The sequence below is a fragment of the Stegostoma tigrinum genome, chromosome 21 (genome assembly GCF_030684315.1).
Source record: "Stegostoma tigrinum isolate sSteTig4 chromosome 21, sSteTig4.hap1, whole genome shotgun sequence".
Taxonomy (NCBI): Eukaryota; Metazoa; Chordata; class Chondrichthyes; order Orectolobiformes; family Stegostomatidae; genus Stegostoma; species Stegostoma tigrinum.
Window position 1 is genome coordinate 45,907,913 of NC_081374.1, and position 21,442 is coordinate 45,929,354.

General features: G+C 46.5%; 1 protein-coding gene across 1 annotated transcript; it reads left to right on the forward strand.

The window, feature by feature from the left end:
- The first annotated feature begins 8,838 nt into the window (after positions 1-8,838).
- On the forward strand, positions 8,839-20,854 carry LOC125462968 (cyclin-dependent kinase inhibitor 1B-like). The gene is made up of 3 exons (XM_048553529.2): positions 8,839-9,107; positions 14,964-15,339; positions 20,365-20,854. Exons 1-3 carry the CDS (start codon positions 9,105-9,107, stop codon positions 20,418-20,420), a joined length of 435 nt encoding a protein of 144 aa, XP_048409486.1. The 5' UTR covers positions 8,839-9,104; the 3' UTR covers positions 20,421-20,854.
- The last annotated feature ends 588 nt before the right edge of the window (positions 20,855-21,442 follow it).

Here is a 21,442-nt window from a genome sequence, read left to right on the forward strand (position 1 = left end):
ATACATCTACCACATCTCTGGAAGTTTATTCTACACGTGAGCCATTCTCTGTGTAAAAAAATTACCCCTCCTGTCTTTTTAAAATCTTTCTCCTCTCACCTTAAAAATATTCCCCCAGTCTTAAAATCCCTCACCCTAGGGAAAAAAAATCTATACCCTCCCTGCCCTGGGATTGTTTGATGCGGGACAGTGTAGAGAGAGTTTTACGCTGTATCTAACACCATGCTGTCCCTGTCCTGGATTGAATGGTGGGGGACAGTGTAGAGAGAGTTTTACACTGTATCTAACACCATGCTGTCCCTGTCCTGGGGGTGTTTGATGGGGGACAGTGTAGAGAGAGTTTTACGCTGTATCTAACACCATGCTGTCCCTGTCCCTGGGAGTGTTGATAGGGAACAGTGCATGTTCTCTGTCACTTGTTGCTATTCCTCAGCTCGGGACTGATCTCGCACGAGGGAGTCTCTCTGGTGGAGTGCATGACATAACCATTTCAGAAAGGAATCTGTATCTGCAAATGTGAATTATGAATAAATACTGAAATTCACATTACTCCAACTTTCAGCCAACAAGTACCCACCTCACAATGACATCATGATGGCAGTATGATGACTGATAGAAACATGATGTGTTACTGCACCCGCACTGTGATGAGGTTAGGTAAAGTTTCTCGTTTAATCCCTTCTGTATCTAAATTTACTGGATTGAAGTGTTCCAGAGATTAGCAGGTTAATGTTTACAGTGATTGATGTGTTGAGGCGAGCACAGATTAACCACTTAATGTTCATGGTGATTAACTGGTTCATATTTACTGGTGGAATGGATTGATAGAGTGACAAACAGGTTAAGATTTGCAGTCAATTATGGTGATTAACCAGTTAATATTTACGGGTTAATAGTTACCTTGATTAATAGATTAACATTTGCAGTGATCAACAAATTAATATTTACAGTAACTGACATCGTAATTTTTTCTTGAAGTTTGTGTTAATATTTATGACCGTTAGCAAGTTAATGTTTGAGTTTTTTAAACTGGTTTATTGTTATGATGATTAACAGGTTAATATTTACACTTCTAACAGGTTAATGCTTACAGTGATTAATGGGCTAATAGTTGTATTGATTAACAGGTTATCATTTACAGTGATTAACTGTTTACAGTGTTAATGATTGTTGTGGGAGCTGGAAGCTAACAAATGCCACCGGCCTGTTTAAAAAGGAAGTGAGAGAGAAAACAGGAACTACAAACCTCGTCTCAGTATTAGGAAAAATGCTCAAATCTATTAGAAAGAGTTTGATAATTGGATACTTGGATGGTAATGACCCAATTTGGCTCGGGCAGCCAAACGAACATGGAGTTTTTTTTGAAAATGTTGCTAACAAAACTAATAAAGGAGAGTTGATGGACATTGGATTTTCAGAAGACTTTTGATATAGTCCCTGATAAGAGACTGGTTAGAAAATTTAAAGCACATGGGATAATAAGTAATGAATTAATGACTTGGATGGACAGAAAACAGAGAGTAGGAATCAACATATCATCCTCATGATGGCAGCCTGTGACCAGTGGGGTTCCACAAGGATCAGTTACTGACCTCTCACAGTTTCTTTCAATGGTTTGTAGTTGGGGACCAAATTTGTGGATGGTACAAAGTAAAGTGGAATGTGTGCTTTGGGGAAGACATAACACAGCTTCAGGAGAATTAATGAATGTGCAAGAACAAGTCAGATGGAATGTAAAAACCAAAAGAATTGTGGATGCTGTAAATCAGGAACAAAAACAAAGTTGCTGGAAAAGCTCATCAGGTCTGGCAGCATCTGTGGAGGAGAAAACAGAGTTAACACTTCAGGTCCGGTGACCCTTTCTCAGAATGGAATGCAATATGGAAACGTGTCGCGTTACTCACTTTGGTTGGAGAAACTGATGTGCAGCGTATTTATAGAGTCATAGAATTATACTCAAATAGTAGGAGGTTAGAAAGTGTAAATGTACAAAGGGACATATGTTTTGTTGTTGATAAGTCAATGAAGATAACTGCAGGTATAGCAAACAATCAGGATGCGAATGGAATGTTAGTTCCTTTTACAAGAGAATTTGGGTTTCAGTTGAGCCTGGTAACTCACAAAAGACAATCACATATCTGAGACACAATGTAACTAGCTAATTAGTAACATGTAAAAGAAACTTCACTGTTTGAACAAGACTGAGCCTTATGTCTGCCAAATACACTGTGTGGGCATCCTTCCCAAACAACTTTGTCTCAGAAATAATGGGAACTGCAGTTGCTGGAGAATCTGAGATAACAAAGTGTGGGGCTGGATGAACACAGCCGGCCAAGTAGCATCTTACGGGCACAAAAGCTGACATTTCAGGCCTAGACCCTTCAGAGTCTAGGCCCAAAACGTCAGCTTTTGTGCCCGTAAGATGCTGCTTGGCCTGCTGTGTTCATCCAGCTCCACACTTTGTTATCTCTAATATTAGTAACTTGCTGGGTACCAGGAAGACAAATTGGTGGCAACAAATCTGCCCATAATACATTGACAGTGCTGGCAGCCAATGTTATTATATAGGAGGATCCACTGTGCTCTTTCAGATAGAAGCAGTGATGGGGATCTGAAGACTTCATTCAGCATTTGTTGAAAAAAAACTCTTCAGTCAGAAAACCGCAATTGAGGGAACTGACCTGCTGCAAATTGAAATTGACCCTCGCATCTTTCTGACTGGAACAAAATGCAGAGTGTATCCTTACATTATCAGCGGGTCACAAGTACTCAGCGTTCTAACTGAATATGGAGAGAATGAGATTTAACAGCAGTATAGATCCTCCTGGGGAACTGTTAAAATGTTATCAATGGTTTTTATACACTGTTAGAATTTTGTGATGATGGTAATTTATAACCAGAACTTACTGAAGACAGAATTGTCTTTGGGATTTCTGATCCATTGCTTTCAGATGCATCTGGTTCTGGTCGCCCTGCTATAGGAAGGATATTGTTAAGTTGGAGAGGGCTCAGAAGAGATTTATCAGGGTGTTGCTGGGAATGGAGGGTTTGAGTTATAAAGTGAGACTGGATGGGCTGTGAATTTTTTCACGGGAGTGCAGGACGTTGAGGGGAGATCATACAGAGTTGTATAAAGTCATGAGGGATGTAGATAAGGTGAATGGTATAGATTTTTTTTCCCTAGGGTGAGGGATTTTAAGACTGGGGGAATATTTTTAAGGTGAGAGGAGAAAGATTTTAAAAAGACAGGAGGGGTAATTTTTTTACACAGAGAATGGCTCACGTGTGGAATAAACTTCCAGAGATGTGGTAGATGTATGTAAAGTTACACAGTTTAAAAGACATCTGGATAAGTCCCTGAATAAAAAATGTTTGGAGGGATACAGGCCAAGCGCAGGCAGGTAGGACTAGAGATAGTAGGAACTGCAGATGCTGGAGAATCCGAGTTAACAAGGTGTAGAGCTGGATGAACACAGCAGGCCAAGCAGCATCAGAGGAGCAGGAAGGCTGACGTTTTGGGCCTAGACCCTTCTTTAGGAATGGAGGAGGGGCAGGGGATTCTGAAATAAATAGGGAGCGAGGAGGAGGCAGATAGAAGCGAACAGTTTCAAGGCCGAAGAGATTACGAGAAAGTTGCCGTGGGAGAGAGATCCCCTGAGGTTTGTCCAGACCTTCTTCCCTCCAGACAAACCTCAGAGGATCTCTTTCCCACTGTAACTCTCTCGTCTATCCGCCTCCTCCTCTCTCCCTATTTATTTCAGAACCCCCTTCCGCTCCCTCATTTCTGAAGAAGGGTCTAGGCCTGACACGTCAGCTTTCCTGCTCCTGTGATGCTGCTTGGCCTGCTGCGTTCATCCAGCTCCACACCTTTTATTATGGAAGGTAGGACTAGTTTAGTTTGGGAAGATGGCCAGTATGGACTGAAGGGTCTGTTTCTGAGCTCTATCACTTTGTGTTGCAATCCAAAGATGTTCTTGCATTGGAAAGAACTATTCAGATAGTAGTAGAAGCTGAATTCTGAAGGCAGCACATGAGGATGGCAAAAATGGAAAGCCAGCTTAGATCAATGAACTCATTACACTGAGTCAACTTTCTATGATAGAGAAAAACACCAAAACATGACACTATACTCCAACACAATATATTAAATCCTTTGATACTTCAGATTACTGTTCCAGATGTAGTGATTTTAAAAAAAGCACATAAACAGAAAGAATACTCAGCTTTATGACACCAATGCAAATTTTGTAAATGGGACATTTGCAGAGAACATGCGAAAGTCAAAGACAACTGTTGAACCGCAGAATTAACAATCCAAATGTGCACAATGAGGTTGAAGATTTACAGCAAGCGTCTTTGGAAGAAACCTGGAATAGCAAACCATACCCTCAGTAAAACACACCTCATTAAAATATGACATGCCAGCTTTGGAAGATGTGAACCACCATTACCTGTGGGTGATAGTGGACAAATATATGACACTGGGTGGACATGTCTCCCTCATTTCAAACTTGACATCGGGACAGGTTTTATTTATATGATTTGAAAAAATTCCCTTCAGAATGAAACTTCAATGATCTGACAGAGACCGCAGGGCCCAGGCAGAATACTGCATAACACCACCAAAACACCAAGTGTAAGCTAACCATACAGAGGCAGAAACAGACAGACATATGAAGACCAACCCTTCTTACTTCAAAGCAGAACTCAACTTCACTCTTAAAATCTCTAACACACACACCATAACCACTGTCCTGTTCTGGTCAGACATCCCCTTTCCGAGGGCAGTATTATCCTCTCTGAGGGAAACATTACTCCTGCTGAGGAAGTGCTTTTAGTGTATAGGAAACACTGTTCCCGCACCAAGCCTGTGATAACCAGGTAACCCAGTTTAATTGGTATTGATTAAGTGTGAATCTGGCTGGGATTTTAACGGGACTCCCCAACACGTCTCCAAAACTATGGCTATGTTGTGGCCAGCTGAGGTGATAGACAGAGGCAGAGTTCAGCAACTCATCCAAAAGGCAACATTTCAGACAGTACCTTTTTTTAATCACCAAACTATATTTTATTCATAAAAATATCTTTATATACATACACGGTCACTAGAGTAGTTTGATTCTATACAGTCTATACATATGTGGAACGAACAAACCCAAAGCATTTCTTACTTATACAAGGCTATATTTACATAGATTTGAGGGGCAGGGAGGGTGCACTGACTGAATGGACCCCATTTAGCTTCAGCAGGAAGACCTTACACAGTGGTCTTTCCCCACTGCACCTTCCCGGCAGCTGCCCCAAGCTTTAGTGCATCCCTCAGCAACGTAGTCCTGGACCTTGCAATATGCCCAGTCTGCAACACTCTTTGCTCTGGAAGACCAGCAAGTGGACCATGGAGTGTCTTTCAGGATGCTTGTCTCAGTCTGCATCCCAGGGACGAGACCATAGAGCTCAGCGTCCTGTGGCACTGAGCTGATCAGGATGAAGCTCAACAAAAACCAGTACATCTCTCTCCAGGATTGATTTGCAAAGGCACATTCCAGCAGGAGGTGTGTGACAGCCTCTACCCCCAGTCCCAGCAGCCGCTTCGAGGGCAGCGTGCAGTGGCACAGAGTCCGGGGGTACATGAGGGGTCTCATGGATAGTGCCCTTCTCAACAACAGCCAAGCAATGACTTGGTGCTTGCTGGAAAATTCTGGTGATTTGGCGTTTTGCTGCATGACTTTGACAGTCTGTTCAGGGTACAATCCAACAGGATCCGCCTTCGCCTTTTCCCACAGGCTGCCGAGGATTCTTCATGCTGATAGAACTGTGGTTGAAGGCTTTTATCACCCTTAGCACTGTGCTGCGGTATCAGACTGGATAATGTGCTCAGGTCTCTCGTGTGGGAATTGAACCTATAGCCTGTCACTCAGGCCAGCCTGTGGGCCTTTGGACACGGCCATTAATTATGTCAGCATTCCCGAAGGGACCACCAAACAGGAGGAAGTCCTTTCCAGCACACGCATGCCAGTTCAGTTCTTCACGCAACACTCTATCTCAGCCCTTAAGCTTTACATGGTAACTGCCACCCAATCCCCAGGTCCCCAAAACAGTCTCTTCATGAGGAATAGTCCAGACAATAGCAACAGGAAATGATCAAAACTCCAGTATTCAGCCTGTAACAGCTCAGGTTCCAATCAGCTCCATCAGCGACAGGTCAAGCTCCAAGCTTCTGGTTTCAACAGCAACAGAGTCATGCTGGCTTGGACTCTTTTCATCAGAAAGTAAAGCTCCCTCTACACTGTCCCCATCAAACACTCCCAGGGCAGGGGCAGCATGAGGTTGGATACAGCATAAAGCTCCCTTTACACTGTCCCCCATCAAACACTCCCAGGGCAGGGGCAGCATGAGGTTGGATACAGCATAAAGCTCCCTTTACACTGTCCCCCATCAAACACTCCCAGGGCAGGGACAGCACGGGGTTAGATACAGAGTAAAACACCCGCTACACTGACTCCATCAAACACTCCCAGGACAGGGACAGCACGGGGTTAGATACAGAGTAAAACACCCGCCACACTGACTCCATCAAACACTCCCAGGACAGGGACAGCACGGGGTTAGATAGAGAGTAAAGCTCACCTTACACTTTCTTTATCAAACGCTCCCAGGGCTAGGGGGGTTATGTTAACTCTCAGATACAGTAGTAATGTATATGATTCCTTAATCGAAGAATCCCTACAGTGTGGAAGCAGGTCATTCGGCCCATTGAGTCCACATCGTCCCTCCAAAAAACATCCCACCCAGACCCACCTCCTTATCCTATCCATGCACTTACATATCTAAACCACCTAGCCCATACAGACACGGGGAGAATGTACAAACTCCATACAGACGGTTGTCTGAGGTTGGAATCAAACCCGGGTCCCTGGCTCTGTGAGGCAGCAGTGCTAACCACTGAGCCACCCCAAGCCAATTTTGCATCCAAATGGCCAGCTCTCCCTGGATTCCATGTGTTCTAACCTTGCTATCCAGTCCATGCAGAACATTGTCAAAGGCTTTGCTGAAGTCCATATAGCTCACATCCACCGCTCTGCCCTCATCAGCCCCCTTTGCTCCTTCTTCAAAAAACTCCAAGTTCATGAGGCATGATTTCCCACACACAAAGCCATGTTGACTATCCCTAGTCAGTCCTTGCCTTTCCAAATACATGTAAATCATGTCCCTCAGAATCCACTCCAATACTAATGTCAGGCTCACCTGTCTATAGTTTCCTCACTCTTCCTTTTTTCCTTTATTCATTTACAGGATGAGGGTGTCACTGACTGGGCAGCATTTATTGACCATCCCTAATTGCCCAGTGGGTTTGCAAAAGCCATATTGTGGATCTGGAGTCATATGTAGGCCAGATGAGGTAAGGATTGCAGTTTGCTTCCCCCAAGGACATTAGTGAACCAGATGGATTTTTCCATCAATCGACAATGGATTCACGGTTATCATTAGATTCTTAATTCCAGATACTTTATTGAATTCAAATTCCACCATGTGCCATGGTGGGATTTGAACCCCGGTCCCCAGAACATTATCTGGGTCTCTGGATTAACAGTCCGACGATAATAGGGCTGCCTCCACACTGTTCCCATCCTGGTGGATAATACCAATAGGCCGTTGCCTCCCCTTTTCCTTACCACTTTTCTTAAATAATGGCACCACATCCAACAACATCTTATCATTTGGCATCTACACAAGTATCTCAGCGAGGGGCCCAGCAGTCACTTCCCTAGAGATCCCACAGAGTTCGAGGGTACGCCTGATTGTGTCCCCGGGAATTATCCTCCTTTATGCATTTTACGACGTCCAGCGCCACCTCCTCTGTGATAGGGGCACTTTTCAAGTTATCATTAATGATTTCCCCAAGTTCTCTAGCTTCCATATCCTTCTCCACAGTAAATACAGGCGCAAAATACTCATTTAGTATCTCACCGTCTCCTACAGTTCCACACATAGATGGCCTTGTTGATTTTTAACATGCCCTGCTCTCTGTCTAGTTATTCTTTTACCCTTAATAAATTTGTAGAATATATTTGGATTTTCCTTAACCTTATTTGGCAAAGCCAGCTCACAAAGCCTTTTTACCCTCCTGATTTCCCTCGAGTATACTCCTTCTGCCCTTGTGCTCCTCCAGGGATTCACTCCATCCCTGCCATATGCCTCCTTCTTTTTCTGGACCAATTTCTCTCATCATCCAGCCTTGCCCTTTATCCTAACAGCAACAGACTGTCCCTGGGCTCTTGTTATCTCATTTTAAAAAGCCTCCCGCTTTCCAGCCAAGAGACAAAACGTCTCTCCCAAACAACTTTTGAAAGTTCTTGTTTAATACAGTCGAAATCGGCCTTCCTCCAATTTAGAACTTTTAAACCCACTCTACCCTTTTCCATTATTATTCAAAAACTTATAGAATTATGGTGACTGGGCCCAAAATGCTCTCCTACTGTCCCCACAGTCACCTGCCCCGCTTTATCTCGCAAGTTCAAGTTTTGCTCCTTCTCTAGTAGGTCAAAGATGGTTTTCTCGTTCAGTGTGTTGAGAAACCAACCAGGAATCACATATTGTACAATTTTTTTTTTAAAAGGCTCTTATTAATCTTGCTGAAGAGGAGTCTTTATAGGCTACAGCATGTACCATTTTACATTAAGTTTGTGAGTGATTTGGTCAAATGAGAATTAGGATGTGAGACTGGGCGGGCTCCAGGAGCGTGGTTGTGGGCGTTATCCGCTGTTTCTCTGGGCGGATCTCAGGCATCATCTGACCGGCAGCTATTATTCAGCATTATTCATCGGAACGACAGTTCCAGGTACTGAGAGCGCAGTCATTCAGCGACAGGCTTCAGCACAGATTACAGCAGCATCTCTCCGGGATCCGCGCAGATTGCAGCAGGATCTCTCCGGGATCAGCACAGACTGGATCAGAATCCCTCCGGGATCAGCACAGACTGGATCAGGATCTCTCGCGGATCAGTAGAGGTTGAATCCGGATTTTTCGGGGATCTGTACAGGTTATATCAGGATCGCTTCGGGAACAGACTGGATCAGGACTGGAAGCAGAATTTCCATGTGGAAATGGTGAGTGTATTTCAGGGGAACGAGTTCGCGGGGTAATTTTGCGCCGCTTTATTTGCTCTCCGCCTCTAGCATTACAGTTAAACCATCAGAGTGCTTTTATAAAAATGCAGACCGGGTTTTCTCTTCGCGCCCATGTGTACAGCCCACAGACCCAGTCCCTGCACAGTGCGATCCCGGCTTCCTGCTGCTGGTGATTGACTCTGTCCCTTGCTCCGGTGAAATGCCCAGGTCCCTTCCCCATCACTGAAAGGCTCAGTCCGCAGCCGCCGCCCCACCCCCCGAACCCATCAGCAGGTACGGGAGATGCACTCGGTCCCGGAGTGCACTGCCCAGACCAACATACCCAGACCCCAGACAAACATACCCAGACCCCAGACAAACATACCCAAGACCCCAGACAAACATACCCAAGACCCCAGCCCAACATACCCAGACTCCAGCCCAACATACCCAGACCCCAGACAAACATACCCAAACACAGACCAACATGCCCAGACTCCAGCCCAACATACCCAGACCCCAGACAAACATACCCAAACACAGACCAACATGCCCAGACCCCAGACAAACATGCCCAGACTCCAGCCCAACATGCCCAGACTCCAGCCCAACATACCCAGACCCCAGACAAACATACCCAAACACAGACCAACATACCCAGAACCCAGGCCAACATACCCAGACCCCAGACAAACATACCCAGACACAGACCAACATGCCCAGACCCAGACCAACATGCCCAGACACAGACCAACATGCCCAGATCCAGTCTGACATGCCCAGTCCTGAGGTCACTGAACATGTTGAGGCAGATTTGGAGTTTGGTGATGACTCACATTCCCCAGCTGGACATGGGCTTAACTACCTCCATTATGTCCATACATCTCTCACACACACTATCACACACTACACACCCCTCCCCTCACTCCAACATCCCCTTCCCTTTCTCCAATACCCCCTTTCCCTCACTGTCCCATCCCCCTTCCCTCACAGCAATAAGCCCTTCTCTCCCCATCCCTGTCCCCTCTAGAACCCCAAGTCTACACGGTGGCTCAGTGGTTAACACTGCAGCCTCACAGCGCCAGGGACCCGGGTTCGATTCCAGCCTCGGGCGACTGTCTGTGCGGAGTTTGCACATTCTCCCCGTGTCTGCGTGGGTTTCCTCCGGGTGCTCCAGCTTCCTCCCACAGTCCAAAGATGTGCAGGCTCAGTGGATCGGCCGTGGGATGTGCAGGTTTACAGGGATGGGGTGGGTTGGTCTGGATGGAATGATCTTCAGAGGGTCAGTATGAACTCGATGAGCCTAATGGTCTGTTTCCGCACTGTGGGGATTCTATGTTCTCAGGCCCCTCGCCCTCCTGCGAACCCCCTGCTGATACTGCAGCCGTACTCTGGCTGTGTCAGCGGAGGCTAGGGTCCGTTTTGAACGTGTGTGCAGACAAGTCAAGACTTGTCCAAAGGCAGAGAGAGTGGGGTTTGGAGGCTGAGAGGCTGTACCTCTCACTGAGATACTACTGACTGAGGAACATTCCTGTTTATCGCCCTGACAGGGTCGGATGCGGAATGGAACAGAGCGGGATCAGGGTGGAGATTAACCAGGGAATCGGGAATGGGCTTGTGAAGGGCATCCATTTGGCTTTTCCCCGCCCTGATTGCTCTCCGGTGCTCTCCATACTGATGTGGACACCTTCTCCCCACCTGCAGCACCCGGTTTCAATGGCAGTCCTAACAGTGGCAGAGAGACCAGGCCAGGCGGCGGTGCAGTGGTAACAGACAGCCTGGTGCAGGCTCTCAGTCTGACTCACTGTCCTCTACTTGCTGTCTGTGACTTCACTCAGTATCACCATCTACTGCTTTCTTGCTGTTTCCGCCTCTCGCTCTCTCACTGTCAGTGTGTGTGTGTGAGAGAGAGTGAGAGAGAGAGAGAGAGAGAATATATGTGAGAGTGTGAGAGAGAGAGAGTGTGTGTGTGTGAGAGAGAGAGAGTGTGTGTGTGTGAGAGAGAGGGAGAGAGTGTGTGTGAGAGATAGAATGTGTGTGAAAGAGAGAAACAGTGTGTATGCAAGAGAGATAAGAATGTGTGTGTGTGTGTGTGTGTGAGAGAGTGTGTGAGAGAGACTGTGTGAGAGAGACTGTGTGAGAGAGACTGTGTGAGAGAGACAGTGTGAGAGAGTGTGTGAGAGTGTGTGAGAGAGAGAGTGTGTGAGAGAGAGTGTGTGAGAGAGAGTGTGTGTGAGGGAGAGTGTGTGTGTGGGAGAGTGTGTGTGTGGGAGAGTATGTGAGAGAAACTGTGAGACAGTGTGTAGTGTGTGATAGTGTGTGTGTGTGAGAGAGTGTGTGCGAGAGACAGTGTGTGCGAGAGTGTGTGTGTGGGAGAGTGTGTGAGACAAACTGTGAGACAGTGTGTAGTGTGTGATAGTGTGTGTGTGAGAGAGAGTGTCTGAGAGAGACTGTGTCTGAGAGAGACTGTGTGTGTGAGAGAGACTGTGTGAGAGAGTGTGTGTGTGAGAGAGTGTGTGTGTGAGAGAGTGTGTGTGTGAGAGAGTGTGTGTGGGAGAGAGTGTGTGTGGGAGAGAGTGTGTGTGGGAGAGTGTGTGTGTGGGAGAGTGTGTGTGGGAGAGTGTGTGTGGGAGAGTGTGTGTGAGAGAGAGTGTGTGAGAGTGTGTGAGAGACTGTGTGTGAGAGACTGTGTGTGAGAGACATTGTGTGTGTGAGAGACAGTGTGTGAGAGACATTGTGTGTGAGAGAGACTGTGTGTGAGAGAGAAAGTGTGTGTGAGAGACTGTGTGTGAGAGACATTGTGTGTGTGAGAGACAGTGTGTGTGAGAGAGACAGTGTGTGTGAGAGAGACAGTGTGTGTGAGAGAGACAGTGTGTGTGAGAGACTGTGTGAGACTGTGTGTGAGAGACATTGTGTGAGAGAGACAGTGTGTGTGAGAGAGACAGTGTGTGTGTGAGAGACAGTGTGTGTGTGAGAGACAGTGTGTGTGTGAGAGACAGTGTGTGTGAGAGAGAAAGTGTGTGTGAGAGACTGTGTGTGAGACTGTGTGAGAGAGAAAGTGTGTGTGAGAGACTGTGTGTGAGAGACTGTGTGTGAGAGACATTGTGTGTGTGAGAGACATTGTGTGTGTGAGAGACATTGTGTGTGAGAGAGACAGTGTGTGTGAGAGACTGTGTGTGAGACTGTGTGTGAGAGACTGTGTGTGAGAGACATTGTGTGTGAGAGAGACAGTGTGTGTGAGAGAGAAAGTGTGTGTGAGAGACTGTGTGTGAGAGACATTGTGTGTGTGAGAGACATTGTGTGTGTGAGAGACATTGTGTGTGAGAGAGACTGTGTGTGAGAGACAGTGTGTGTGGGAGAGTGTGTGTGCATTTGCGCACATGTGCGAGAGTGAGTATGTGGGGATAGAGTGTGTGACAGTGAATGTGTGTGTGTGCACGCGCATGGGAGAGTGAGTTTGTGTGATTGTGTGTGAGGGGGAGAACTGTGTATGTGTGTGTATCTTTCTCCAGATCTCTCTAAATCAGCATCTTTCGACCTTTTCTCTCTCACCTTTTTTTCCCTCTCTTCTTTCATTTTCTCTTTATTGCCTGTCACTTTCTATTCGTCCGTCTTGGATTTTCCCTGTTTCCCAATCCCTCTCCCAGTTCCATTTTCAGTTTGTAACTTTTTCATAACTGATGGGCTGTTGTTTAGTTGAAAGTGAAATCCTGAATTTATTGCTACAGACAACTGCTGAAGCTTGGCTCCAGTTCCAGTTCATTTGTCATTTCTGATGTTCCACTGAAATTCTTGTTACAAATATCAATTTCTTTCTGAGTACTAATACCATCAGACTGAGCCATGCTGTCAACATTTGTAGTGAGACTGCCCACACTCCAGTATACCACTTAGAGAACCTTGGTATCCCTGGGGCTCACCAGTCCCTGGCCATGTGTTTAGTCTCGCTCCCTGACAGAGTACCCCCTCTCACTAAATAAAATTCCGAAAGAACTGCGGATGCTGTATATCAGGAACAAAAACAGAAGTTGCTGGAAAAGCTCAGCAGGTCTGGCAGCCTCTGTGAAGGAAAAAAAAATCAGAGTTAATGTTTCAGGTCCGGCGACCCTTCCTGAGAACTGATGGTGGCTTGGAAAATGTTGGCTTATATGCAGAAAATAGGGAGGGGAATGGGGTAGCGCGTAAATGATAGGAGAGAGCCCAAAGAGAGAGAAGAGCAGTTGGATAGACAAAGGAGTAGATAATGATCTGGTTGGGAGGGTGTATAGCTGTTAATGGGAATTGTTAGTGACTGACAACGGATAGCCTGCCATTATACACTGTGTGATAACAAGGCCTGGGTATATGGGGTAGGGGGCTGGGACATGGGAGAGTTTAGGCCCTAAAATTGAACTCCATATTGAGTCCCGAGGGCTGCAGGGTCCCTAAGTGGTAAATGAGGTGTTGTTCCTCCAGCTTGCGTTGAGCTTCGCATGAACACTGCAGCAAGCCTGAGACAGATGTTGGCCAGGGAGCAGGGTGGTGCATTGAAGTGGCAGGCAATTGGTAGTTCAGGGTCTTTTATGTGAGCAGAATGTAGATGTTAGACCATAAGACATAGGAGTGGAAGTGAGGCCATTCGTCCCATCAAGTCCACTCCGCCATTTAAATCATGGCTGATGGGCATTTCAACACCACTTCCCTGCACCCTCCCCGTAGCCCTTGATTCCTTCTGAGATCAAGAATTTGTCGATCTCTGCCTTAAAGGCATCCAACATCCCGGCCTCCACTGCACTCTGCGGCAATGTTCGGCGAAGCGGTCTCCACATCTACATATCGTTTCCCCAGTGTAGAGGAGACCACGTTGTGAGCAGCGAATGCAGTAGACTAGATTCTGGGAAGTGCAGGTGAAGTGTTGCTTCACTTGGAAGGTATGTTTGGGCTCTTCGATACTGGGGAGGGAGGAGGTAAATGGGCAGCTGTTGCACCTTCGTCGCTTACAGGGCAAGGTGCCGTAGGGCTGTGGGGAGGTGTTGGGGGGCAAGGAAGTGTGGACCAGGGTGTCCTGGAGGGAACAGTCCCTGTGGAAGGCGGACAAGGGAGGGGAGGGGAATATGTGCATGGTGGTGGCATCTCGCTGGAAATGGTGGAATGGCGTCTGATGATCTTCTGGTGGCATTGTGGGTGAGGACAAGGGGTACCCTTATGCATTTGTGGGAGGGACAGGAAGGTCTGAGGGTGGAAATGCGGGAGATGGGTTGGACCCGGCCGAGGGCTGTGTCGACAATGGAGCTGGGAATCCTCGGTTGAAAAAGATGGACCTTTCAGAGGGTCCCTTGTAGATGTTGGCCTCATCTGAACATATGAAACGGAGATGGGACCCTGCAGCCCTCTGGACTCAATATCAAATTCAATAATTTTAGGGCCTACACTGTTCCATGTCCCAGCCCCCTACCCCATGTACCACGCCTTGTTATCACATTACCTACCATTACACACTACTTATTGTTAGTCACTAACAATGTCCATTAACAGCTATTCACCCTCCCAGCTTGATCATTATCAACTCCCTAGTCTATCCAATTGCTCTTCCCGCTCTTAAGGCTCTATCCTATTATACACTCCCCACCCTGCCCCCTTCCTAGTTTCTGCACATATATACACCGATGATTTTCCCGCCACCGTCAGTTCTGAGGAAGGGTCACTGGACCCAAAACATTAAGTCTGCTTATTCTGTTCACAGATGCTGCCAGACCTGCTGAGCCTTTCCAGCGATTTCTGTCACTGTGCCTGGTCTCACCCCCTGGCTGTGTACACAGTGGTGCTGCAGTCTGTGTGTGATGTCTATGAATGTGTTGACTTTGTGATTTTTTTCAGGACGACGGGACTTCTCCGTCCATTGACATGTGGCGAGCGACAGGGAGGAAGCCCGGGAAGGTCTGCCGGAGCCTCTTTGGGCCGGTCGATCACGCACAGGTCAGAGCTGAGCTACAGGAGGAGCTGCGGACGGAGCTGGAGGCAGCCAAGAGGCGCTGGGCGTTTGACTTTCAGCGGGACCGGCCGGTGCAGGGGGACGTCCAGTGGGAGGCTGTGTCAAGTCACAATGTCCCGCATTTCTATCGAACCTCTGTGTGTGGTGGCCCACAAAGGGGACCGCAAGGTGAAGCTGAGCGGGGGAAAATGTCGCCGCCACAGAAATCTCACCAACTGCAGAAACCTCAGAACCGCAAGAGAAAGCAAACTGTCATCACAGGTATGTGTTGGACATGGGAGTTGACCTGAGAGGGTTAGCATTGAAGCTTTTGTATCTGAGAGTGATGTTAATGGTCCCTGGGGGTCTTGCAGTGGAGTGGCAGTGTCCCTACCTCTAGGCCAGGGTTCAACTCCCACCTGCAGCAGAGGTGTGTGAGAACATCCCCGAACAGGGTGAGCGATAACATGCAGAGCTATTGTTTCCTCCCTACCCAATCCCCCTTCCTATTTTCTGCACGTATATACCGATGTTTTCTCAGCTACCATCAGTTCTGAGGAAGGGTCACCGGACCTGTAACATTAACCCTTTTTTCCTTCTCCACAGATGCTGCCAGACCTGCTGAGCTTTTCCAGAAACTTCTGTTTTTGTAACATGCAGAACAATCCCTGGGCAAAGTTGGTCAGCTCCAGACTAAATTCCTGGAGTTAGACAGATATATGAAGTGAGACTGGGTTAGTTGGGGCCGTATTCACTGGTGTTTTTGAAGAATGACTGGGGGATCTCATAGAAACCTATAAAACTCTGACTGGGTAAACTCAGGAAGGACATCCCCGATGACCAGGAAATTCAGAATCAGGCTGTCACTGTTTAAGGTAAGGATATAGGTTGGGGCATTTAGGAATGGAATAAGGAGAAATGTCTTCACCCAGAGAGTGAGGAGCCTGTGAGATTCTCTACTACAGAGGCCATAACATTCAATGTTTCCAAGAAGGAGTTAGATATAGTTCTTAGGACAAAAGGATCAAAGGGTTAGCATGTAATAAACCTCTTCTTGTTACTCAACTACGTGCTGAAGGCTAAACTGTGGCCAACCCTGCGTTATTTAACACTGATAGCTCAGTGCGTTGATACAAGTGGAAGTGCTGGCTTTGGAATAGTTACCCAAAGGAGAGTGTAGCAGAGGCAGCCGTGAGCTGCAGCCACCTTTGGCAGCACACTGACAATGTCGTGTGAGATTGACAAAATCAGTAGCAACGCAGGAATCCTCCGTCAGCTCACAGGGACAGAGAATAAAAACAAAATCAACTTCTGGGGCAAAAAAGGGAAGTGCCCCTTCTTGGAACGCAGCACCATGTTGAAGGGAGTTTGTGTATCAGCGAAGGTAAACACTCAGTTGGTCTGCGTGGGATGGACTGGAGCGACACACAGCCTTTCCCTGACAAAGTGAAACAAGCCAAACCAGGGCAATAAAAGACATCAGGACAGCTAGTGAAGACCAGAAGGAATCTCACTGAAGCTACAACCTGGAGCCGCAAACTGGGAAAGAGGAGGATGACACTGGGCTCTGGAAATAAGTTGACTCCCTGGGTGGAACTTCACAGAATCATAGAGGTCCACAGTATGCAATCAAGCCATTCGGCCCAACTTGTCCCTGCTGCCCAGTTTTCACAATGAAACTATTCCCACCTGCCTGTGTTTGACCCATATCCCTCCATATCTATGCCATTCATGTATCTGTCTAAATGTTTCTTAAATGTCAAAATTGTGCTCGCCTCCACCACTACCTCCGGCAGCCCATTGCAGACACCCAGCACCCTCAGTGTGAGAAAACCTGCCCCTCTGGCCTCTTTTGTATCTCTCTCCTCTCATCTTAAACTTCTGCCCTCTAATTTTAGACTCCTCTACCATGGGGAAAAACTGTTGGATCTTTACTTATTTATGTCTCTCATGTTTTTATAAACCTCTATAAGATCAACCCTCAGTCTCCTGAGCTGTAGGGAAGTATGCACCAGCCTGTCCACCCTCCACCTATAACTCAAACTTTCCATTCCAGGTACCATCCGAGTAAATCTCTTCTGCATCTTTCTACTTTAATAATATCAGTTCTATAGTAGGGTGACCAGATCTGGACGCAGGACTCCAAATGTGGCCTCATAAAATTCCTGGCTGGGAAGCTGGAAGAAGGCTTAAATTGTTATCATTATTAAAAATGAGCATTATATTTTCTTCATGAAAATCATTGTTGAAAGCTGAAAATCATAATTATAAATGATAATTTATTTAAAAGTCATTCTTTAGGTAATTCTTCAAAGCAGGAGCATAATCTGCATATGAAAATGTATGAATCAAAAGCAGAAGATTTTCTCATAGATCCCTTTGAAGTTGATGTAAATATTTAGTTGTACAATCGAAGTATTTAAAGGTAAAACAGAAATGATTAGATTCCCTACAGTGTGGAAACAGGCCCTTTGGCCCAACAAGTCCATGCTGCCCCTTGGAGCATCCCACCCAGACCCATCCCCCTATAACCCACACACCCCTGAACTCTATGGGCAATTTAGCATGGCCAATCCACCTAGCCTGCATCCCTTTGGACTGTGGGAGGGAACCCATGCAGACACAGGGAGAACGTGCAAACTCTGCACAGACAGTCACCTGAGGCTGTGATCGAACCCAGGTCCCTAGCACTGTGGGGCTGCAGTGCTAACCACTGAGCCACCGTGCCACCCTAGTGGAGCATGCATCTTGCTGAGGTGGGCACGAAACACCAGAAGATTGGCATCAACATTCTCTTTTAGTTATTTATATCAAAATGTTAAAATGATGAAATAACTGCTTAAAAACCATGAGACGTAGGAGCAGCGCAAGGCCATTCAGGCCATTGAATCTGCTCCACTATTCAATGAGACCATAGCTGATCTGATAATCCTCAACTCCACTTTCCTGCCTTTTTCCCCACAATCCTTGACTCCGTTCCTGATTAAAAACCTGTCTATCAGCTCTGAATATACTTAATGACCCAGTCTTGACAGCCCTCTGTGGGGAGAATTTTAGCACTTTACAAATAATTGAAAATAGTCGTTAAAATTTCATTAAAAATTTACAATTTACAATTCATATTTAATAAATGAACAAACTAAAAGACAAATAATTTTCCACAGCAGAATTGAAGACTGACGCTTTATGACTTTATTGAAGTAAAGTGTCTTTACAATTTATCAGCATGTGAGAAGATTTATCTTTCTTTACAATAATTTAAACTTAAAAAAAACTTGAAGCTGGAAACTCTCTGACAAATGTAATGGAGTAATTGAGTTGAAGCTGCAACTCAAACTTAAAGAAAAGCTGAAAATATTGCAGAATTGAAACAAATTTATAGAAAAATTTCTGAATTTAAAGCAAACAATTTTAAAGAAACAAAAACTGAGGGAGTTATTACACCTCTGTGCAATTGGTTACAGATTACAGAATAAGGTTACACTGTTTAAGAGACACTCAGATAAGAACATGACTGGGACGGATACGGGACAGGAGCAAGGCAGGTGGGATTTGTTTAATTTGGGATTATGGTCGGCATGGACTGGTTGGACTGAAGGGTCTGTCTGTGTGCTGTATGACTCTAGAAGGCTACAGGTACTGCAGACATGGAATAATTCAGAATGGTATAGAATTGCTCCAGGTTAATGTACCAAATCACGAGCAGGACAGGTTAATGCACTGCTTTATTCTGTGGGTCCTTTTAGCAGACCAGTCACATAGAAAACATTAAAGAGGCTACTGATAACCTTGATGTTTTAAATGCATTTGGTGACTCAGTGGTTAGCACTGCTGGCTCACAGCCCCAAGGACCTGGGTTTGATTCTAGCCTCAGGCAATTGTCTATGTGGAGTTTGCATGTTCTCCCTATGTCTGCGTGAGTTGGCTCCAGTTTCCTCCCACAGTCAAAAATGTGCAGGCTAGGTGGACTGGCCATACTAAATTGTCCCATGATATGCAGGCTGTGTGGTTTAGCCATGGGGAAATGCAGGGATGGGGTACAATGCTAGTGTGGACCTCTGGTGCTGAATGGCCTGTTTGCACATTCTATGGTTCTAACTATTTTGCATAATAGCCGAGTCATTATGGCAAGACCAAGATTCGATGAAAGAATACAGCTGTAAGGAGATTTTTGTGAGTACGGAGCATTACAACCAGAACTAATTAGAGACAGAATTGTGGTTGGAAATTTTGATTCATCCATTTCAGCTCTTTCACAACTGAAAGATAGCTTTATGCTGCAAAAGCCTGTCCAGATTGTGTCGGAAGCTGATGTTCAGAATTATCAGGGAAACAAAAGACAAATTTTCTCCAGACATCTGTCAAATTCGTAAGGTACAAACATGCCAGTAGTCACATGACAATCCAATGCTAAGAGAGTTTGAAGTTTTTGATGCTTGGAGTCACTGTCTAAAACATAGAGTAAAAACAAACTACACAGTGAAAGCTACATCCAGTGCTATTACAAGAATGTGCCTCTTAGACAACCAGCAACAATTCTCCAGCAACAGAAACAATGCTGGTCACATCCATGAAGGAGTCATTACTTTCTGCCGTATGCCTCTTGAGCAACATGATGTGCTAGCCTGACGATGGCTTTACAGCTCTCATCAAAACCTGAAGGACAGACCAACTGATATCAGCAACACTGGTGTTCAGCAGCTCCTGAAGTTCCCAAATGAACACAGCATCGGAGGAAGTCTTCACTGATCCTCCACCCAAAGGAGAATCTTCAGATCCTGAGTAATTCACAGCTGAAGGACAGTGTGGCATGCTAGGATATATACTCAACACCCATCTTCCATCGCACATCTCAAAGAATTCAAGGATCCTCTGGAGATTAGTTGTCAACGTTCATACAATGAAATGTAATAAAGACAGCCCTCCACCCCAACAAGTCTGTCCCAATGTTGATGTTCAAAATTCTTTACCACATGAAGGCTCACCTCCTCGCCTCGGTCAGTGTTAATTTATACCATCAGAGGTTGAGGTAGAAGGGGGAGGTGGCGAAGGGATTGTGGGACATGATATATATTTGTTTAAGTAATTGTATAATGGGTTAAATAAAAGAGAAGGAGCTTGATGTTGTATAAGATGGTTTCTCTTATAGAAGCTTTTGTACAGATCCACTCACTGAGATGTAAATGGCAGCACCCACAGGGCTCTGTACCAGGGACATTACCACCACCTCGCCTCACACAAAGCTATGCACATTCCCAGCTCTGTTGTGACTAACCTTGAACTGTCCCCCTCTGTTTTTGCCTCCAGATTACTACACAATGAAGAGGAGGTTTGGACCTTCTGGTTCTGAGACCAAACAATAAGGGAGACAAGCGGAACCGTGGCTTTGATTTCTCTTCATGTTCCCTGGAAAACACTGGGCCTCTGTGGTGAACCATTGTCCTGGAGAATTATGACTCTTGGTTCAGTTACCAGCGGTTCATTCGCATTTATGTTCATGAGCAGAGCCCTCCCTGATTTACTGTGGACTTGTTGGCCTTTGATACTCTCACCCAGGCTGCTGCTGTAATCCTGAGAACAACGACCTACGCAAGCAATCGTTTGGAAGCAGATTTTCTAAAGAGTTAGTGGATGTTGTTATGAGGATCTGGACACTGGGTCATGTAGTACTCACCTACTTGAGGTGGCTGAGCTGCTGTATCTGCTCTTCTGTCACAGTCACCCACGGGGTGCAGGCAGCAGCTCAATGAGATCTCTCTGTTCAATATCACGTCAAAGGAATGGACAATGTGGGAGTGGGTACAAGCAAGAGGGAGGGGGGAATGGGGGAGGTGGGGAGAGGGAATGGGGGACAGGGTGTGAGGGAATGGGCGAGAGGGTGTGAGGGAATGGGCGAGAGGGTGTGAGGGAATGGGTTGAGGGAGAGAGGGAATGGGGGAGAGGGTGTGAGGGAATGGGGGAGAGGGTGTGAGGGAATGGGTTGAGGGAGAGAGGGAATGGGGGAGAGGGTGTGAGGGAATGGGGGAGAGGGTGTGAGGGAATGGGGGAGAGGGTGTGAGGGAATGGGGGAGAGGGTGTGAGGGAATGGGTTGAGGGAGAGAGGGAATGGGGGACAGGGTGTGAGGGAATGGGGGAGAGGGAGAGACGGAACGGGGGACAGGGAGAGAGGGAACGGGGGACAGGGTGTGAGGGAATGGGGGAGAGGGAGAGACGGAACGGGGGACAGGGAGAGAGGGAACGGGGGACAGGGTGTGAGGGAATGGGGAGTAGGGGAGAGGGAGAGGGAATGGGGCAGAGGGAGAGAGGGAATGGGGGAGAGGGTGTGAGGGAATGGGGGAGAGAAGGACTGGGGGAAAGGGAGATGGAGTGTGAGGGAGTGGGGGAG

Excerpts from the sequence above, each read along its gene's own strand:
- LOC125462968 (XM_048553529.2), top strand. Across the intron at positions 15,340-20,364 it reads AAAGCAAACTGTCATCACAG|ATTACTACACAATGAAGAGG; the intron begins GTATGTGTTGGA and ends TTTTGCCTCCAG.